The sequence below is a fragment of the Taurulus bubalis genome (assembly GCF_910589615.1).
Source record: "Taurulus bubalis genome assembly, chromosome: 4".
NCBI lineage: Eukaryota > Metazoa > Chordata > Actinopteri > Perciformes > Cottidae > Taurulus > Taurulus bubalis.
The window spans coordinates 33,149,903-33,172,074 of NC_136592.1; the positions used below are offsets into that span (position 1 = coordinate 33,149,903).

The window sequence follows — 22,172 nt, forward strand, 5'->3', positions numbered from 1 at the left end:
GAACACGCCACACAAGTCAAGTTACAAATCCCTGCGAAATACTGAACAGCAGCCCACTGCTCCTGATGATGAAGTAATAAAGTTACCAAAATGTCATTGTTTTAGATTTTGGTGAAATTTAAAAGCAATTCATGAATACGTGCTGATGCAAAGCGAGGCAAGAAACGATAAAACTGAACATTCAAACCCATCAGTGAGCAGATCCGACAGGACGAAAACCCATCGCTCACACCTGCCTCGAAAAAGAGTTCCTCCTTATTTGATAGAATATTAGGTGTTTGTGAACTCATGGTGCGTTCATGTGGGGGAGCGGACGGCCGCCCACTAAATGCACCGGTCGCTTGGGACAAAGTGGTCCTTTCTCCGCGTCTCCGCTCTGTCGACGTCAGCCTCCGTCTTAGTGGCTGACGGGGCAGCTGTCATTCACCGCCAGCTGCTGCAGAGAGGATCATACGCAGGGTGTGGAGAAGCAGAGCTCCTTGTCACTGTAAACTGTCGTCAGCGGCGGCGGCGGGCTGAGCGGCTTCGTGCTGCAGGTGCTGGTGGACCTCTCTGACGGCCAAGATGCGCGTGAGCATGCTCTGTAGAGTGGTGGCCTCTAACGGCTGAGAGGTGTACCAGTGGGAACTGTTGAGGGCAGAGATGGAGAGGGGGGGAAATTAATACAAAAATGGTTGCATTTCTCCAAACTACTCACCCTCCACATCATCTTTTGGCACATTTATGCAAATGCAAATCCATTATCTACTGCTTATATCATGATGATCAAAATGTCTTTATTGGTTCTCTGTAGCCCTCCAATGCTCTCGGCATTAGTTCATTGCATACGTCATTACATGCAAAACAGTTAGTACTGCTGTCATAATCCATCAACGATATTGTATCTACATTTCTATTAGACTTCGTTGTTACCTTAGTGCAGGAGTCTTCATTTCAAATTTTGTATTTTTTCCCTTTGTATACACAGTTTTTACTTCTCCGTACCGCAATGACATGCTCCGTCAACAAATGAAAGTACAAAAGGTTTTTGCTGTCATTTGTTGACGGAATGTGAATCCGTGTCTCTTGGGATCAACCCCCTCACTCACTCACTGTACCTTCCTACTGTTGAAATTGCTATACGCCATACAGAAAAAGTGCAGCCGTATGCATTTTCTATCATTGTCCTCAAAGCCGTGGTCATGTCTTACATCACACATTCCTACAGTGCACAGTAATGTATTAAGGCGTGGCATGTTGACCAGGTTTCGACAAGTTATTTGTTTGGAACTATTTAGTTTGGAGGAAGAGAGCTCAAAAAGGATTATGAGCAGGTTAAATAGGCTTTTGCAATTAATCCATTGTGCGGTGCCGTTTGTACGAGTTGTTTTGAGAGAAATGCGCTTTCTGTTTGTGAATATTTCAGATGATTCAGGAAATCTGCCAAAGCGACTGAGAAAAAAACGTAAACGCGATCCTTTTGCATGTTATAAAAAGCACAGAAGGTAAAATGTTCACTCCAATTTAATCTTGATTCCTTCTGCAGCACATATGAGGGTGGATAGGAAGCCCTGATGATAAGTGACGCATTCATCCCGGTGCCCTTGGTGCTGGAGGACTGGCTCTGACCTGTGAGTGTGCACGATCTGTTCAGGCTGCAGGAAAAACACGTCGGCTCTCGTCTTCACCGATTCAGGGCTGTGAGGGAGCAAGAGGACAGAGGAGATGAAGCTTTAGTTTGCCTACAGGCGTGTGTGTGTGTGTGTGTGTGTGTGTGTGTGTGTGTGTGTGTGTGTGTGTGTGTGTGTCTCACCATCTCGAGAGGTAGAACTCGTAGAGTCTGACAGGACAGTGCAGAGGGTTGGTGACATTTTCAAGCATCTCGAGGTCCCCCTCTTCCTCTCCCTGTCTTTTTCTGAAGCGCTCTAAAAACAAAAAGAAACCATCACCGTGATACAACCTGCTTTTTGGGACAATTTATAAATAGTTTTGTGGTGTCTAGAAATAGAAAAATATGATTTATATAAACAATTAAGAGGTATTTCTGAGAGGTGAAGTCCCCCGTTCCCTGATATTTTGTACTAAATGTTTGAAAATAAGACACACTGCCACCATCACTACTCTGATGTGAAACACACACACCTCTGTGCGGCGTGGCGCTGCTGGTTCTGTGGTATCGGAGGAAGTGGACTTTGCCGGCTCGGCTGCAGGGTTTGGAGTGTCGAGTGAAGTTGGTGAAGGAGAGGCCTTGGTGCTGCGCCAGCGTGGTGAAGCCGAAGTGTTTGGCGCAGAAGAAGAGCAGCGTGTTGAGCAACACGATGGGCGAGTAGGCGCCCAGCTGCTTGCACTCCCACAGGTAGGACTCCACCACACGGGAGGAAACAGCACCACCTAGAGGAGGAGAGAGACGGGGCGGGGGAAGAGCTGAAACTCAAAGGTGGTCGGCATTCATTCATTGGCAACCTGTTCAGGATGCCTCCACTGCATGCTGTGTAGGTTTCAACACGACTGATACAGAATGAATACTTCATTTTATATTAATGAATACTAGGTGGACACATTTAAAATCATAACTGCATGATTAAATGCATGGTTTGTGACTAAAAGGTTACATTTGTAGCGGAACGAGCTGGAATGTTATTACTAATAAAATGTATTAGTCTAATTAAACATCCATGTTGTCGTTCCACCCATTGTTAGAGTTGCCGTGGTAACACCGAGGCCTCTGATACAGACCGACATGTGTGGATCAGGTTTCGACGAATTGGACACGCACAGATCCGACGTCACGTTAGAGAACGTTTTCATCATTTCACAGCTCGTTTACGCTCCACTGGAAAAACACACGTCACTTCCTACCCAACCCGCACTGCACATGTGTGAACTAGTGTTACACACCCTTTGCTTAGACAGTTAACATTAGCTGTTAGCAGCACTGGTATCGGATTGGTACTCGGTATCTGTTGATATGAAGTTAAGGTATCAAAATCGGTATTGGGAAGGAAAAAAATGGAATAGAAATTAGTTCAACTTTAATGTTATAAGGACTCCGCCACAATCAATTAGAATGGATCACTGAATGGATATTGCAGGACAAACTTTAACCTTTGGGTGTAAAGAAATGAAAATCTGAAGGATTATGACTTTATGTCAGTGATCATACCATTTGGTAGGAGTCCAGGTTTCCAGAGTGACAGCATCCCGCTGATCTTGGTCGCAAACTGACTGTACAGCTCGTCGGTAAAGATGTTCTCGATGCGGCCCTTCATGAACAGATACTGTCCAGAGAGAGGGAGGTGGAAACAGACATCAATCAAGAAATAAACTGAAAGAAGCAAGGTGGAAACCAGTGACACAATGTGTGTGTGTGTGTGTGTACCTGCTGTATCCCCAGACAGAGGTAGAAGATGCTGTCCGGGCTGTAGGTCTCTCCGTTGGGCCGTCTCACGTCTCTGATGAAGTGAGTGAGAGCAAAGCTCAGCTCAGCAGAGTCACACTGAAGGACGTCCTCTTTGACGCCCACTAGACTGGCTGCAGTGGGAGAGGCCATACAAACACCACTGGAATGAACCATCAACGTCTCAGAGGAAGCAATCAGACTGGACTGTGAGGAGAACTGAGGCTCACGTTCTCTCGGGTGCTGGTTCTGTAGGTGGACCCAGCTCCTCCAGGCTTGAACCCCGTACAGGTGGTTCAGTTTGGAGGCTGCTGGAGTCGCCACTGCGATGCGGTTCAGCGCTACAGTTCGTCTTCGACCCTGGACGGATGGAAATGCAAACGGACGCTGGGTGTTGTGGGAAATGGTTGCAAGGTGAACCGTGAGCGGACAATGCACGTCAGGCTGAAGTTGGGCCCGTTTGAAAACCTTTTAGTTCTGTAAACACGTGAAATATTCAAGGACAGGTAGGAGAAAAACAAGTTCCCTGCAGCGAGAGAATCACAGAGCAACTCGTCTGCCCACAAACTGAAGTGAGTAGAATGGAAGGGTTTAAATCAGAGGCTGATAACATGAATGAATGAATGAATGAAGTACTGCTGAACTATCAGGGCCTCCTACCCGTTTCCGGCCGGAGTAACCTTCTCTGGGTCTCTTCACGCCTCTCTTTGGAGCAGGTGACTTCTGATCCACCGATTCTGTAAAAACACACAATATGTCATCCAGTTTTTTCTTTTTTAAAGATTTAAAGTTTTCTCTCCTTATAACTTAGGAAAAGGTTTTGCCAGAACATTTGTGAGTTCCTCAATTGTTTTCTTCTCATCTGTGTCAAACACTTCTTTTGGCAAGATAATTAATAAGGTACTATTTTATTTTATTATCACAAATTTATTTAGTTGATTTTATTATTATAATACCCATTTCAGCCACAAGAGGGCACTACTACCCCATGTTCTAAATAGGACTAAAGGCATTCATATTTTCCTCCAGGTGAGTTTGTGTGTCAGCATTTATGTGAATTCACCTGGACGAAAACATGAATGCTTTTAGTCCTTTTTCTAGATCATGTAATCAATAGTGGTGCCTCTTGTGGAACGAGTATTAACAATAACAACGTTCCCCACCTGTTTTAACTTAGAGACATTATCCTGGCTCATAAACACAGGAGAGGAAACAAATCAGACCAGACTTAGAAACCAAATCAACATTTGTTTTTCCCTCACTTCTCTAGCTACAGATGATCTCTCACCATTCGGGATGTCAGTCTCCACGTCCATCATTGGAGAGGAGGGAGGCTGAGGCTCAGCACTGGTGGATGGTGGGTCTCTGGTTGCCGTGGTTCCCTCTGGCTGGGGGTGAAGTTGGGCATCAGCTGATTCTGTGACGCTCTCTGCACTTACAGTGAGTGGCAGGTCGGCTTGTGCTGCTTCTTCAGTCTCCTCGTCTTCACGGTTTATGGGAGCGACCGCCTCCGACTTCACGTCTCCATTGAACGAACTTTTCAGGTCTGCAGCAGCCGCATAAACAACAACATAGAGGTGGTGACATTTGGGTAAGATATCTAATATTTGAGTACAAAAAGTCAGGACAAAACTTGCCCTCACCTGCACTGGAAACAGGCCCGTCTTGCTGCTCCTCCCCCCGTGGAGCCACAGGCTCCCACTGCACTGCTGCGTCTTTCATTTCCTTCTTCTGTGGTGGTATGATGATGGGCACCGGGACCTGTAGAGACCCGGAGAAACAAGTTAACGTTGGACTTGTACGCAACACAATGTGAATCGTTTTGAATTAGTTTGAAGTATGTGATGGGACATACGGGAACGGGCATGGCCATCGGAACTGGTGTGTGCTGGGAGTACATGCTCATGGGCACTGGGATGAAGACCGGGACTGGGATTGGCACCATCAACACTTTCACATTCCCCTCCCCTGCAAAGGAGCTATCTGAGGGCAGAGTCAGGGCTAGAGGAGGGAGGGAGGGAGGGAGGGAGGGAGGAAATGAGAGAAGAGATCATGAAGGAGAGAGAGAGAGAGAGAGAGAGAGAGAGAGAGAGAGAGAGAGAGAGAGAGAGAGAGAGAGAGAGAGAGAGAGAGAGACGGGCAAAGGGAGAAAAGATTAGGCTCAAAGCTCCAACCGTGTCCAAAAAATCTAATTGAAAGAGAAATGTACCGGATATAAGAGGTACATTAAATAGTGATAACTCCCATACAAACTGCTTTTATTGTCATTTTTCGAGAATGCAGAAAACTAAAAACAAAGAGAGCGTGCAGTCTTTGAGGGCAAGAAGACTTTTTTATTCTGATAAAAAAATATTCAAAAACACATTCATATTACGGATGACCGAAATGATAGACGCCTAATTTTTATCATCAGGTATTTTGCTAAAATGTGAAAAATCCGATGAATATGAGACCATGGCTGAGGGTACTGATACCCTCCATCTCCAACGTCTCAAACCTGAAACAGGGTTCATAAACGCTCTGACCTGTGGAGTCATGACTTTAAAACAAATGTCCATGACAAACATTTAGTGAAGTCTGGGTGTAAACATGAAAAGTGAGTCAATGTAGTATTTAAACTAACAATGAGAACACAAAGCATACAGTAAACCTTAAATGACTCAAATGAATGAGACAATAGTTTGATTAAAAGAATAAACATTTATATAGATGCCTGTATGTATGCCTGCTGATATTTTGAGTCTTTCTTTTAAAAGCATATTCATTATTTCAAACTCAGCGTAAATGAACGACATGAACACATGAATATAACACATTTACATGACTTTTACTAAACTTTTTCCCAGGCCTGGAAATAACCATTTTAAACTCCATGACTCTTCCAGGTTTTCCATGACCGTAAGATCCCTGAATAAAGAGTCTCAGACCTTAAAGAGTGCAGCTGCTGACATGTCTATCTGTGGAAAGGACTTTGCATTCTAACTCTTTCACTTTTCCAAGGCATCTTTCATTCTGGGGAACACATGGCCTTGGACTTGAAGTGAAGCTGCTCTCACAACCTGGAGATCAGTGACATGGCAACAGGTTCCAGATGTTTTGGAAGTCACAGCAGACCAGAACTTCTGACAAGCATCGAACAGATTTTGTCATCATTTATTGGTCATACAGGGCTCCCGCCAACATATTTATATGATATGATCGCAGCGTGCCGGTCACTTCAGTCACATGACCAGAGTCATCTCCCCCTCACTAATGCATCTTTGCTTGTATTTTTGTATCTATAATAATGTATATATGTATTAAATGTTATTAATTTTAGGCACTTTAGCTGTAATAAAAGAAGAATCTTGGCCGGGTTCCTCATCTGTTCTGTTGCGTTTGTTCCTTTTGCTGGTGTCGGGTTCTGGAGTCCAACAGGAACACCCCTCAGAAGGACCGCACTCTTTTGAGACACTGGGATAAAGGATTTCATTCCTAAATCATGGCTATTCATTGTTGACTGAACGTGTCGGTGTTTGTTTCTTTTGGCGGGTCAAGTCTCACACAAACACACAACGACACGAGCAACATTTTATTCATAAAAACAAATTTATTGAACCGTTTATTTTAAAAAAGAGGCAGCAATGCAACATTATTTTTGCAATCCGATCCATGTCAGTGTTGTCATAAAAAAAAGAGGAAGCAAATAAAAAACATGCAGTGACACTGGAGAAGTTACAAAGGCCTACAACAAACAGGAAGTGGAAAAGAAGTCAAAAGTAAACAGCAAGGGATTTAATTTATACATCACACAATCATAATAACATTAAAATGTAGCTTTACAGTACAAATACTGAACATCATTTAATTCTGTTTTCTTCACTCAGACACTTCAGAGAAGTGATTGTGGATCACCTGCATCTCCAGCTACAGGTGGTGGATGTTACTCCTGTGGAGGGTAACTATCCCCCCAAAAAAGCTTTACAAAAAAAGTTTGACAAGAACACAAATTATGACGTAATACTGATTCAGTACTTTTTTTGAAGGTAGAAGCAACCTGACTACAACTCTGCGAACCTGCAGTTTCTGGTTGGGCACATTTTCAGTCTGGATTTGAACATAAATGGGTTTTGCCTCGTTGTAAATTGCATATGCTTTAGAGCCATTTTCAAAAACATATCAGAAGTTGGTTTAACAATGTGACCTCTTTTATGATAAACCTGTGCAGTGACGTACTAGTTTTCCGTCTCTCCGTGAGCTTCACCTGGGCGAGCAGGTCGACTTAATGAATGAAACGATCAGGCCACTTAGTGCATGACAGGTTGATTACCGCTAGTGAATAAGTGCTCGACTTTAATGGTTAGTGACATCACATCGAGAGATTTGGTGGTGGAGAAAAACATCCTTGTGTGTGTAAGAACATAAATAAAGTGACGGCACCGGAAAAATGTACATAACGTACACAAATCAAGTGAATGAAAACGTCACATTCACAGGTTTTATGACACTTGACAAATGTCAAGGATCAGCTCTAATGACATATAAACACATAAATAAATGAGGTATTTTTGCGTGCATGTTACAGCACCGTGTTGTAGGTCAGTGAAGCACTTAAGGAAGTATCTCAAAATAAATACCCTTTGTAGGAAGACGAGACGGCCTTGAAGACCCGTTTTGTGTAAATACTGCCATCGATAGTCGAAACAACGCCCCCTTTAGGTGCGTCAGGAGAACGGTCATGTATTCTGTGTTTAGGGTCATAAGGAATTGGGTTAAACTAAAGCAAGACGACCACAAAAAACGGAGGTTAAGGACACTAAAGAAGTGTTGTGAACACAGCAGTTTAAGCTTCATCCGGTCTGGGTAGAAGATAACTTCTCATGCCAGCAGGTCAGGAGGCTGTGGAGAGAAAAACGTGGGTGACAAACTCGACCCTCTTAAGAAGTCAGTTGAATTGACTTACATGAATATCAACAGATCACGTCAGTGCACTGTGTTGTTGTTTCTATGATTTAAACAGCAATAAAATAGGGATATTTTAGATTCTTTGAAGTGGGCTGCATGAGGCACTTATCCGAAGTGTATTACTACCTCCAGTAGATGGCGCTATGCCGCTTTACCTTGCAGTCAGACCATCCTTTCCAGCAGGGGAATGAGGTTGTTTTATGCTCTTCAAAGCATCCATGCTCCTTTGACAAAAACAGTAATCTTACCTCGCAGAACACTGAGCTGCTGCTCCACCAGGCAGGTTTGTGTGATATTGGGTCTCAATATCAATCAACCCTCAGGCAGGTGAAGCACCGTATTCGGCGATTTAATAACCGTTTTTGTCAATGGAGACTTGTGGCACACAGCTTAGGCTCCCCAGCGCAAAGGGCCGTCTGATGTCGAGGTAAAGCTTGGACACGTGCCGACCGCCATCTACTTAAAAAGGTAATAAACTGACGGATGTTTAAGTACCTCAGACAAACCAACTTCAACAAAAGATGAGCTATCCCTTTAATTGTTGTGACAGTTATCGTAATTTACATACACTGCACATTAAAGAAGAATACTTGCACAGCGGATACAACTGTGGTGCAAACGACTCACTTTTAACAACTATTTAATGGTGGTGATATTCGGGAGGCTCACCTTGTGGCTCCGGGGCCCCTTTGTAGATCAGTCTGGTGTGGTAGAGTTCGAAGCAGGGCACAGGGCAGAGGCTGGGCTCTCCTGAACACGTCTTGCAGTAATACGGCGTCTGCCTCCTCGCTGCGCCGCTCTTCTGCTCACAGCGCTTCGTTTCCGAGGGCTCCCCCTCTTTGCTCTCATCGTCCTTCACGTCACACGAGTTCACCTCCTTTGTCTCCTCCGACTCTCCTTCCGTTTTCCCCCCGGGCTCCTCCTCTTTTTTCTTCTTCTTCTTCTTCCTCTCCTCCTCCTCCTCCTGCTCCTCTTCCTCCACCCTCTTCCTCTTGTGTTGCGAGCAGACCTTGCAGTCCGAGTCGGTCTCCCTCATGGCCAGGAAATGGCGCCCGGTGAGGCGTGCCGGCACGCCGTTACGGGGCTGCGTTTCTCCCTGAGGTTTCGCCGGCGGCTCCGGAGATGTGGACGCTTCCGCAGACGGCTGGTCAGGTTGCGAGGAGCTATCTAGCAGAGCTGGTGCAATTATTGAAACAGCTTGTTGTGAACAACGAATAATTGAATGAACCCCAAAAAAATTAAATGAATGAAAATATATTAGATGGCGTGTAGGGTTGTGACAAACACACTAGAAAAGGCACACTGGCCATAGCCAGAAGGCAGATAGCTATTACAGTATTATTATTACTACGCAGGTTTGCTATGGGTATTAGCACTGACCGGTACAATAGAATTCTGAATTTAAATAGCAATAAACTAAAGTTTTTAACAACATTTACCACAGTTAAGTCTTTTTCATCTTTAACCTTTTTTTTTTTATTATGAAAATGTAAAAAGTCTGATATTTTGACTGAGAATTTAAAAAAGCTCAATATCATATCTCACAAAGCACGAACATAAACGTTTAGTTTTTTTTGCGTTAGAGACTCAACTTCTTGAGGCGAACCGATTTATCTGATAAATAAATATAAAAACATGGCGACTGCCTCGCAGTGAGAGACATCCCTCCAAAGAGCTGTTTGGTTTGACCAATAAAACACGAGGAGATGTTTGACGCAAACCAAGCAGCGTCATCACAGTGTGTACAGAGACAGCAGATATAATGTAATACATATTATTATGAACAATGTGCAGTAAGCAGACCTGGTATTTGGATGCATCTTACAGTGAGGAAACTGCTGGTTGGCGCCATTTAAAACCTGGTTCCCTAACTCGGCCGTGCAGCCGCTCCGCGTCCCGTCTGAACGAGCTGAAACGCGACTGAACTACCCAACTGGCTCCAGTGACGTTTAGTTTTTTGTAGTTACCTGTTAAATCGCCGAAGGGTGTGGGCAGCTGGCACATGCTCTCCTGGTCCATGGTGAAGGGCCGACACAGAACCGACTTGTTCTTCATTTGACGTCGACGGGGCATTGGCACTCGCATGGCATCGGTCTGAGTGCTGGCCTGGAACCAGCAAAACAAAGATGAACTAAGTCGAGCCGATCTGGTTCTTCACCATGAATGTGCTGCTTCGGATCGCGTCTTATTTCTGAACAGTTCTGAGTACTTTTGTTGTCAATAGCTTTAACATTTTTGAGTGGAGACCCACAGTTGAATGTAAAGTCTAACCAGAAACACACACACACACACACACACACACACACACACACACACACACACACACACACACACACACACACACACACACACACACACACACACACACACACTGTTGGAGCCATATATTTTGTTTGATTATAAATCATGTTATATAATTCATTTGTATGATTTAAAGACGTTCCTTTGCCAAATGAATGGATCTTATATTCACATTCGAAATAATGCTTTTTCTGTGAATTGTTTATTTTAATCTGATGAGGATCAGCTGGTATAAGAGGAAGGGGCGGGACCGAATATCAGGGTTTATTTTCTTATGTGGAACGGGACATCGGCACAGTCTTTGACCTCACGTTAATTTAAACTAGAACTGAAGTTGGATTTATGATTTTGTTTGTTCGATTCAAGAGAAAATAAATCGACAAAAAGATGGAATTGGAGAGCACGTACATGGTCTAGGTTCTTCCCGTCAACGTTGGAGGTCGGAAGTGCTCCTACAAAAGAGGAATACAAATATAAACAGCACTGCATTAAACCCCACTGTGAGTAATGCAATGTGGAAAACCAGTGTGTTGATGTAACGAACCAGTAAGAGCCGTATCTGCTGACACACTGGGCTGAGAGGCAGAACCGTTGGCCAGTGATACGACATCAGCGATGACGGGATTCATCTTGGAGGAGTGGTGGGGCTGCGTTGGCGCTGGATGGAGAGAAACACAGCGAGGTTAGAACATGCTGACCTGAACCAAACCTCCCTGCAAATAATTTACAAAATTGGCTGAATATAAATACAAAAAGGTCTGTTTCATTATCAGCTGATAGAGATTCAAGGTCATGCCATGAATCTATATATGCATGCAGTATGCTGCACTCCACTGCTGGTCACATTGACCTTTGACCTCTAAATTCTAAAATCAGTTCAACCTTCAGTGCACGTTTGTGCCAAAGAGTATTTATACTAATATATATATATGAGCGGGCGGAGTGAGTGTACATGTTGCTCCTCAACATCATACTGTATAACACCGACGCAGCAACACGATTTACCAAACGGTCTTTGTGGGGCCGTTCCAGCACCGTTACTGCTGGTGTGATGGCTCGTCTCAAAGTGCAGGTAGCAGTACTGCAGCAGGCAGGGCAGGTTGCAGAAATTACGGACTGAACCCAAACACTGCAGCTTCTCGGCCATGTAGCCCTGTTTCCGACAGCCATCGCACCGACCCATCTGGAGAGGAGAGGAGGAGGAGAAAAGACGTAGCATAACCGCGTTGAACACAGAGCGGCACTCCCCTTAACAATGTACAGGGTAATGGGACGCCGTCTCCTCACCCCATAGTAGAGCACAGTGTACTGGGACATGCAGTGGGGTTTACAGAACTCCTCCATCTTGCCTCCGTAGTGGCTGTGCAGCATCTTTTGGCTGATGCCGGCGCAGTAGGTGCAGGGACGCCAAGAATGATCCTTGTTAAGAGATGTGAGGTCGTGTTTGAAAAGTTGCTTACAGCCTGGAACAGAGGAAGGACGGCGTTACATTATTAGAATTAGAGTACAAGTCCAATGACACTGAACACATGTTTATTATTCATCTAAAAAAGTATGGACGGTCAAAGTGGTATTTTTTTTGTCGTGATTAATTTAGCAAAGATTGGAACCGCTGGCATTCAGCATTTTCAATATTATAACTAAATAAGCCGCTCCCAGAGTTTAGAAAACCAGACAGGAGAACCAGAGAGAGAGAGATAGAGAGAGATAGAGATAGAGAGAGAGAGAGAGAGAAAGAGAGAGCGAGAGATAGAGAGAGAGAGAGAAAGAGAGAGCGAGAGAGACTTTTCCTATCCCTTTTTTGCCACCAAATAAAATTTGTCTGGAGCCGCAAAAGCCATTTGATATCACAGCTTATAAAGTGTTATATATAGTCATATTATATTTACAAAAAGTATAGTTTGTTGTATTTCTGAAATTATAGAACAAGAATAAAAGCAATTATTTACATTGTATTGCTATTTTACCTGTTTATAACTATAAAACTCTTATGAAGAGTCATGTGTCGGCCTACATTGAGGTGAATTAAAAACACAACTATGCAGACCTGCAGTCCTCCCTATATTTCTTTCCATTTTAAAACGCATATCCTTTGCTACGTTTCCACTGAGCGTACACCAGACTTTTAGAGTGTAGAAACGCTGCCGAGGACGGATATGTTTTTTACTAGCGGACGCCTCACTGCCTCACGAGCCACAGAACCAGCAGCAGGAGTTTGGAGACGTGATCCACTTCGTGAAAGTAGATTTACTTTGCTCAGTTTGCTGCAGCAGTTGAGAAATCCGGTCAGCTAATTAATACGTCCACACAGAATTAAACTCTATTTTTCTCCGTGTTTTTTTCTATTCATCCGTTGATAGTTTAGCGAGGGCGTGGCTCTGTAAATCCTGAGTAGCCACCTGCAGGGGAAGACACTTGACAGCGGCGAAATAGGAGGTGACGCACATTTTAGTTAAAGAAATATAAAATATATATATATATATATATATTTTCAGTGAAACAGTATCACGATTTATTTCATTACGATGCCATCTACAGGCTTGTACTCAACCAACTAACTGATGGAGTCAGCAGCAGACCAGCAGCTCCTGTGTTAAAGGTCAATGAAGTCTTGTAGCTTTTAAAAGAGCCTAGATGGAAACAGTAGCTTCAGTTCCCTGTGGGAATGGGTGAAAATATTATAAATATAGCGCACATTGAACTGATATTGATTTTCTTAGGTGCCTAAAATATGTTTTGCTTCTTTCGGCCTGCAGAAGTACATTGCTGGTGTTACGTTACATTTTTTCACCGCAGACACAGCAACGGGGAGCAATTCGGGGTTAAGTGTCTCGCTCAAGAACACATCGGCATGGACTAGCGGAGCCGGGGCTCGAACCACCGATCCTCTGACTTAAAGATGGGCATGCTAACCACTGAGCCACAGTCGTGTTCCTCCGTTTCTCCAAACTGGGGGCTTGTCGACCGCCATTTACTGAAGATACGTCGTCGATGGATAAGTACCTCGTACAGTACCTCATAAAGTACCTCATAAAGTACCTCACACGGCCCCACTTCCAAATACCCAAACTATCCCATAATGGCAGAAATTCCTCCACAGAAGCGACGAGGATAATAATGCAGAGGAGCGGCTACAGGAGCAAAACCACGTGTACTCACTTTCACCGCAGAACATCATGTCCTGTTGGTTGTAGCAGATGGAGTCAAAGAGCACTTTCTCCTGTTTACAGAACTCACACACTATCAGGATACTCTTCTGGGTTTTAAAGTGCTCAGAGCACGTCCTGCTGCAGAACATAGCAATGTTACCCTGAAAGAAAACAAGTAGCATTGATGTCGTCATCGTGGTAAGTCGGTGAGTTACACTCGCCATGCATCAGGGTTAAGGTTAAGTATCCGTATACACTTAAGAGTGAGCCGTGTTCCTTACTTGGTGACTGAAGAGCAGCGGCTTCACGTTGAACTGTTTGCTGCACTGATGGCAGGTCAGCTTCGAGGCGTCGGTGGGCGCGCCCTCCGCTGGTTTCAGAGGCTGACCGGCAGGTGCTCTGGCCTGGGGTTGCCCGGGGACCGAGGGGGAGGACATGGCTGGGTAGGGAGGCAGCAGTGGGGGCACTGAGGTATGACTGGGGTGGTGGGCCTGGTAGGGGACTGAAGACGGGTGGTCCTGAGGGACGGGAGGGACCGAGCTGGCTCCTGCAGAGGGCCCTGGTCTGGGGGCGTCTCTGAGGGACGGGTCCCTGAGAACGGAGGCTCCATTGATAAGGTCCGGCTGAGAGGTGATCCCGGATTTCTGAGAGAGAAATAACAGCGATGTCAAATCTACAAGACGACAAGGCTTTGGCCGACAGACAGATGCGCCGTCAAAAATCCATTTGTTTGACACAAAAAAAGTCGGTATGCCATTGGTGCCTTTACCCTGTATATGCAAACACAGTCATAGGAGCAGAAGTTGCGAATGGTGCCGTCCACCATGGCCAGATGGTACTGAGGAACCGCCGACACTTTGCACAGGCAGCAGGGGAATGCAGTGCCTACGGGAAAAGGGTCAAATAAACAGACCAGGCACCGAGTAGGTGAGCATGCAGCGTGTTTAATAATTAATAATGAAACACGCTTTCCCGTGCTTCGCGGTGATAAAAGGTACGGCAAGATGGCAACTTAATTCATCTTGAAGGGAATTGTTGTGCAGCAGTTTAGAGACTGTTGTGGTCACCGAGGTGATCTGGAGCGTCTTCCAAGTTCTAAACTTGGCACGTGTGTGTGTGTGTGTGTGTCCTTACCAGTGAGGATGTGTCGCGGTGGTCGACTGCGTTCCACACACACCGATGAGCAGTACAGCTGGACTTTTCCCCGTTGGTCTCGTTCCATGATGGTGAAAGACACGATCGCCATTTTGTGACAGTAGGCACACTCAACGGTCTTTCTGCAGTCCTATGAGAAAACACACACAAATGTTCATCATACATGTTCCTGTCATCCCTATGATCAAAAGAAACCAAACAAGATGATGATTACATATTTTTCCACAAAGGCATACCTGCTTGTAGGTGCCGATGCAGGTGGGACCACAGAAGTTAAGCTGAGATCTGTCGATGGTGAGCGTCTGACAGGAGCCTGAGCTGCTGCTACAGTAAAGGCCGCAGCCTTCGCAGCAGTTCATCGCCAAGTGCCGCATCTTGCGCCACGTTACAAAGCAAGCATCGCTGCACAGTCTGTGCAGACGACCTTGATGGTTGACCTCGTGCTCAATCTGCTGTGAGGAAAAGAAAGACAATTAGACCGGAGAGTAAAAGACGGGGAAAAACCTGGGTAATTACAGCCGACGTGGCTTATCAGGCATCTTGACCAAGACCTGCCTTTGCTGTAAAAGCTAGCGTTTCGCGTCTCTTACCCTATTAGAGACTCTGCAGACACTGCAAACAGGTTTGTCGGGCGGTCGCTCCACTGGTTTCTCAGGCGGCTTCTCTGGCTTCCTCTCCAGCTTTTTATCGGGGACCTTGTCGGCCTGTTTCTTCTTGTGTCTGAAGACGGACAGACAGAACTGGCTACAGAAGTTGACGAAGGTGCTGTCGTCTCCTGGAATCGTGATCATGTCCCTGGGCTGAAGGATCTCCCTGCAGGGAGGGAGTTGAACACAGTAGCCAGGGTTAGGGGATGGAACATACAGAAGCGGCAAACGAGGGCGAAAAGTTAAGTCTCGAGTTCAAAATTGACAGATGTTATTTTCATTATGCGTTCAAGTTTACCGTAAAAGTCTGGTTACAAGCCGCTACTACCTTCGGTCAGTGTCCCCTTTAGCTCCTTGCTGTAGCCTGCTAGCGCTAACTTCCGCTAACTTCCGCTAGCTCCCCGACAATCACCGAAGGTAGCGGGACCAGACCCGGCTCGACGCCTGACTCGGGCAGAGGGGACGCGGGCAGTGGCAGCAGAAGCAGGGAGCTAGCGGGGAGCTAGCAGCAGCGCTAGCAGCAGTGCTAGCTAGCGCTGCTCCTAGCTTGCTACAGCGGGGACACTGACAGGAGGTAGGAGCGGCTTGTAACCCGACTTTTACGGTAAATGAATCAAGGCAACAGTATCACCAGGTTTATGACCTGGACAAAGAAGTCATGAGAAAAAATATTTGAATAAATAGAAACTTTAAATGACTACATCCCCACGGGACCAACCGAGACGATCACTTAAAATAAACATAGCTTCGCTTTAAAGCAGAAAAGCACAACATTGTGAGCCAACTGCCGGCTTCTGTCCGCTAAATGAAAGCCAGACTTGAGTTCACACTGATGTCAAGCGGAAAAACAAAGACGCACCTGTTGCACTGGAAACAGGACCGGTTCTTGCTGGCTGCAGGCAGGTGGCCGGTCAGACAGACCGTGGAGCAGAAGAGCTGCGTCGAACCTTTTCTTTGGAACGCCGTTTGGCCTTTCAGCAGAACCTACGACCATTCACAAAACCACGAAACATTAAACCGACAAGAAAAAGAAAACCGACATTAAAAGTCCTCATATCTGCTAATCATGTGATTAACAGATCTGATTCCATGTTAATAACAATGTATAGAACATGATTGGTGTTAACTCTTTGACATTAATATGCATGTCGTGTTACGCAGGACTAAGTGACACCGTACCTTAGAGCAGCCGCTGCAGCGAACGCTCCCAGGAACGGAGGGCGGCGGCGGCGGCGGCCGTGGGGTGACCGGCGCCAGAGCGGGGAGTGAGCTTGTGATTGGGGCTGGTGGTCTGAGAGGGAAGGGAGTCATGGCTTGGAGGACAGTGCCCCTACCTGGGATAAAAATGGCCGTCGTAGGGGGAGCTGGGACTGCTGCTGGAACTTGAGTGGATGAGAGGGGAAAGGTTGGTAAAGAAGAAGAAATAATAATTTTTCACCACTTGTATTAATAAAGACACATGTGCATAAACAAGGGGTCTGTTACGCTATTCTGGTGAACCAGCGTTCACATTACCACTGTCCCCGAATTGGAATATCTTGATTGAACGCAGTAGTTATTTACTCTTTAAAAGGTACACTTAAAGCTAGGATTTGTGGACAGCACAGTCCTACCCGCTCAATAACAGAGCCAACAGCTAATGGTAACGCAGCTGCATTGAGTTACATTATGATGCGTTCAAGCTCCATCTAGTAAACATGTCTATTGGACAAAGGTAAACTATAATGTTGTCCTGAATGCCACCTTGAAGAAAAAATGTTTGGGCAAGAAATTTGAATAAATGCAGTATTAATAAATGTTTGAAGGAGATATCTTCACAGCAATATAAGACAGATATTACAGAAGGAATCACGGTTTAACTCCATGAACACATTTAGTCGCCGTCGTTTTTGTTTACAAAATTAACAGTGCAGTGGATGAACCTACATGCGTGACAAATCATCCTGAGTTCAGAGCTCTATTGCAGATTCACAGCAAAGTTGACAAAGTTGTTCATCCCTCCTTGCAGGATATCGTTCCTGCTAACCGATCCAACTCCACAGGAGGATTTTAGGTCAAATCAGAAGTACCGTGAAGAATAAATGTGGATGTGTGTGCTTGGGCAGGTGATGGCCTGGATTTTTAAAAGGTCAGCCCAACATTTCATTTTGAAGATATAAAAACAAGCAAAATATTATAAAAGCTAAAAAAAAAAAGAAAAAGGCTTGCTGCAAGTGCTTTAAGAAAAGTGGCACCGAAGGAAGGTGAAAGCAGAGAGTAGTTATTTATTATTGAGTAGTTTAAGCCAAACAGCTTTCCCTGTTCTTGCTGCTTTGAAGCCACAGACTTTGAGCCACAACCACGTTAGTTTCCTACCAGTGTCTCTTTCTTATCGAACGTACAAACATGCACCGGCACAAGTTGACCACTGCACAACAACACACTCTGATGTTAAAATGAGCAGCGGCTGAGCTCACCTGTCGGGGAGGTAAAGGCGTTCCCTCCACCTACGGAGTAGACGGAGCTGATCCGCAGCTCCTCCTGGAATGAGCACACGTCAAGAAATCTGGTTTGGTTTAATTGGGCCTTTCCAGGCAGTACTGCTGTCTGTCATATAGTACAATTTATGATTTCAAGACAACAGAATAGCTTCTATATTGCTATGAAAACATTCGACAATCAGCACACAGTACGAGCCGTCAGCAGCTTCAATCCAAATATGTAATTTGATTCTGGTGAAATCCTCTCCTGTTATTACAAATCTACACTTGCTAATGGAAATATACAGCAGATGCATATTGATAACTTTCTCCGCCCACGCCTACCTCCTGATTCTCCAGCTCCTCTTTGATCTGTCTGATGGAGCTCTGAGGCAGTAAAGCATTGTCGTAGCCCTCGTCGATGGGCTCGTCTTTAATGTTGATCGTCGGGGGATTACTGTCCTCCATCGGAGCCGCCTCTGACCTCTGAGATGAAAAAAGAGCATTCAGAATTACCAGCTGACAGTTCAAAGATTTTAGAATTGCAGTTGCATGACAATCTTTCCAGAGCCCTACCGCTCCCTCCTGGCTGTCTTCTGTCTCCTCTGCCTGGTTCAGGACGCCTCCATCTGACACAAGGGTAGAGAAAAAAGAGAAAACCTTAAATTAAAACAACTAGAATACATAATATAGAATGAAATAGAGAGAGCATAAAACAAACAAGGCTTCCATTTTCATGTGACGACCTTCAAACTTGTTCAACGGTCTAGTTATACATGCTAAGATATTAAATACCAATTCAAAATTGTACAATAAAAGAAAAAAGCAACTTGTTTCATTAAGTTTTGCTTTGCACTGGGATTATCAGTCTGGTTTCATTTCCTTGTGAAGAAGGAAAGAGGCCTGGTAAAGAAATGAGATGGAGAAATCCCACTAAATGGGATGATAATGCAGAACAGTGAGTCAGAGCATCGTCTCTCTCAACATTTAAAGCTAACCCTCTTCTGCAGATTCAACATACTCCCATCTGCTTTTGGCTGCTAATGAAGTCCAGCCTGAGCCAGTGGTGCCAGCACAGAGCACAAGTCACTTTAAAGGCCACTGCAGACATTTACACTGCACCTTCATAAAGATGACATGAAAAACAAGAATCGTCAACATTGACGCAGAGGCCAAGACATCCCGACTCATGTTGCATTCCACTTGAGCTGTGAAGGAGGAACAAGCACCAACAGGTGGGCATGTCATACTGGAACGCCGCCTGAACGGCAATTTTTGAAAATTTTTGGAAAGTCGGACGACCCACACCAAGCAGGACCTCAAAAATCCAAGATGGCCGTTTGGCACTTCTGTCCCACTAAATACTGTCCAATCTGTGACCATGTTGCTACGGTGTTTGTAATATACAAAACGCCACCATGTGTGGTTATGAACTGGTAATGATAACAACTGAAAACACTACTGAGTTCTTCGGCCTGTGGTACCGACAAGAACTGAACTTGACGTGTAAAATATGGCATTATCTTGTCCTTTACAACTGTCCTCAGGTGCATGCAGCTTTCTTTACCTTGGCTGTTATCAGGTGTGTGGTCGTTTGAGGAGTGGGAGGTGTTTGCAGACTCTGTGCTCCCTTCCCTCTCTTGCTCCTCCTCTTCCTCCTCATCATCCTCTCTGGCCTGAAGGGCAGAGGGTTTGTCTGGAGTTGCGTTGTGTCCGGCTCCTGGTTGGACTGCTTTTTTCCGTTTTGCCTTACGCACATTAGCATCCTTCAGGCTGCCCGTTGGCAGGGCAAAGTGCCAGTCTTCATCGTCTTCATCATCATCTTCTTCTTCATCCTCCTCCTCCTCATCATCATCCTCATCCTCCTCCTCCTCCTCCTCCTCTTCTTCTTCTGGCCCAAACGCAGGAAGGCCATCTAGTGCGTCATCACATGCGGCCCCTCCACTTCCTCCTCCTTGTTCGTTAGTTCCCGTGGTAAACGAGGAGGGTCGGGCAGAGGAAGGGGAGGAACTGCGAGGAAAGGACGACTCTCCCATCCCCTCGTCCATCTTTTCTTCTTTACTGCTGCTGTTGCTGTCCTCTTCTTCTACCGGTTGGTGTTCCCCTTGTCCTGAAGTTTCGTCTACTCCCTTCGTCTCGTCCTGCCCTCCACTCGGGGAAGAGCTGGCAGAGCCTCTGGAGGAGTCAGCAAAGTTCCCAAGTCCCATCACTTCGTCAAACACTCTGGACAGGCGCTCCTCGTGCTGCAAGGGAAGGAAAAGGTTTGGGGATTCCTGTTTAGCACTCAGGGAATAATGCACTTTAACCTCCAATTCCTCACCGTCAAACCTAAATCACTGCTTTAAACCTCAAAGTATCAAAATATGAATTATTGAGAAAATGTTACCAACTATAAATACCATAGATGTGACTTTATCTTCAAATGTTTACAAAAAAAGTCACACAGTTCTTTTCTCTCATCTGTTTCCATTTTTACATTTGTTTAATTTAACGATCTATTCAGTCATACACACAGTTTTACCATGATCAATTTATTCAGAGTTGTATTGTTTCCCCTTTTCTTCATTTAATTTGGTGAGCACAACGTCTTCATCTTCTCTCCATTTGCATCTTGTAAATCATTTTAAAAAAAGCACTTTCAATTGCAATAAATTCCCTAAACCCTTAGAAGCTGGTCCCAGATAACAACGTGTACACCATGATCATCTCTCCTCTCAATTAGAAAACCACAAGTTCACTGAGACATTCATGTTTTATATCAAAGCCCAACCCTTATTTATTTTTTAACTTAATGAACCATACGATTTTTAAACGACTCACAAACCTCTGGCTAACATCATCTTAGACAACAAGGTGACGGTGTTTAACTCTTTAGCTCGACTTGAGCGCCGCACAGCGAGGGCCACTTGTACCCCAATTGTGTTTTTCAGTTCAAGTGTGTGTTCGTATCAAGCACTGGGCGACCGAAAGACAAACACTGGTGCATCTATGGTTACTTGTGTCATCTGTGGTTACCTTTAAAGGCCTTTATGTTGCCCTCTTGTCATATCGGGAAGAGCACAGGTGGATCTAATCACCACAAATGATGGCTCTTCTCCATCTGCACCTTAATGGAATACAGTGCAGGTCTGTCTTCATCCACTGCAGACACGAGTTGCCCAACACGTGCAATACTACACACACACACACACACACACACACACACACACACACACACACACACACACACACACACACACAGCCTCCAATAACAAACCCATTCAAGCATTCGCCATCACATAACAACACAGGTAATAACACAGAGGTGACAGTGCTGTGCAGCGTGTTGCAATGTTGAGCTGGGGAGGAAGAATGTATTCTCTCCGTCCTCCTGTTATGAGCATCTCTCCGTTTAGATTCACACGCCTGCAGCCTCTTGTCTCCAGTTAAGGGAACTGGCTCCACAAACATGAACGTGTAATCAATGTCTTGCTGTGAGGTGGATCATGATGACACAGGCCCAATGCTGGGGATGGAGAAGGCGTCCCACCAAAACCCCATTGAGATGCCAGAGAGGACATACATGGACTAGTTGTTGGAGTTTTGAGTGAACATAACATTTTAGTGACTTGCGTGCCAACACTTCAATTCGATGAAATATCCACTTTTGTTTGTATTGCTCCGTGGAGTCAGTCCTCAACCTGGATTAGTAAATATGCTCTCGGGGTTTATCGAAATACCTGCGTCATATCCTCGGGAATATGTCCGTTTTCACAGTAATAACCCGTCAGGCTTATCCAGAGGCTCCATGTCGTCCATCTCTGAGAACAGTTCCGTTACGCAGGGCTAGCGAGCTACAGTTAGCTCAGCTAGCTCAGCTGGCCCACACTAACTACATGTGTTATTACCGGGATGTCAGCTGACCAATTTAGCGTACCGCCCGCGTGTTGCTTTAATTATATTATGTTTTAAATGCTTACCTTTAATCGTTTAAGTCTAAATTCCTCCGACTCCGCCATGTTTTAATTACGGTGCAGACGCTTTGCTCCCAAACTCCCACCCTTCTCGGGTTATGAATCAAGTGCGCAAGCAGCTGACATTACCAACAAAAAGGATGCTGCCGCGAGGAGACCGGGGGACTTTAAGTCGGCTAACAGCAAGG

At 45.1% G+C, this 22,172-nt stretch overlaps 1 protein-coding gene across 1 annotated transcript; it reads right to left on the reverse strand.

Moving 5' to 3' along the window:
- Positions 1-482: 482 nt before the first annotated feature.
- LOC306735384 (zinc finger MYM-type protein 4-like) lies at positions 483-22,029 on the reverse strand (the record flags this gene model as incomplete). Its single annotated transcript, XM_079216844.1, is given in 31 exon segments — positions 483-627; positions 1,609-1,677; positions 1,793-1,904; positions 2,122-2,370; positions 3,143-3,257; positions 3,359-3,510; positions 3,607-3,736; positions 4,037-4,113; positions 4,665-4,922; positions 5,020-5,137; positions 5,232-5,377; positions 10,288-10,426; positions 11,030-11,073; positions 11,166-11,279; positions 11,627-11,804; positions 11,909-12,084; positions 13,781-13,931; positions 14,052-14,414; positions 14,540-14,655; positions 14,905-15,055; positions 15,162-15,377; positions 15,516-15,738; positions 16,432-16,556; positions 16,752-16,954; positions 17,499-17,529; positions 17,533-17,606; positions 18,029-18,092; positions 18,377-18,517; positions 18,608-18,660; positions 19,599-20,274; positions 21,991-22,029. Coding segments are annotated over 31 exon segments (4,848 nt in total).
- Positions 22,030-22,172: the final 143 nt, after the last annotated feature.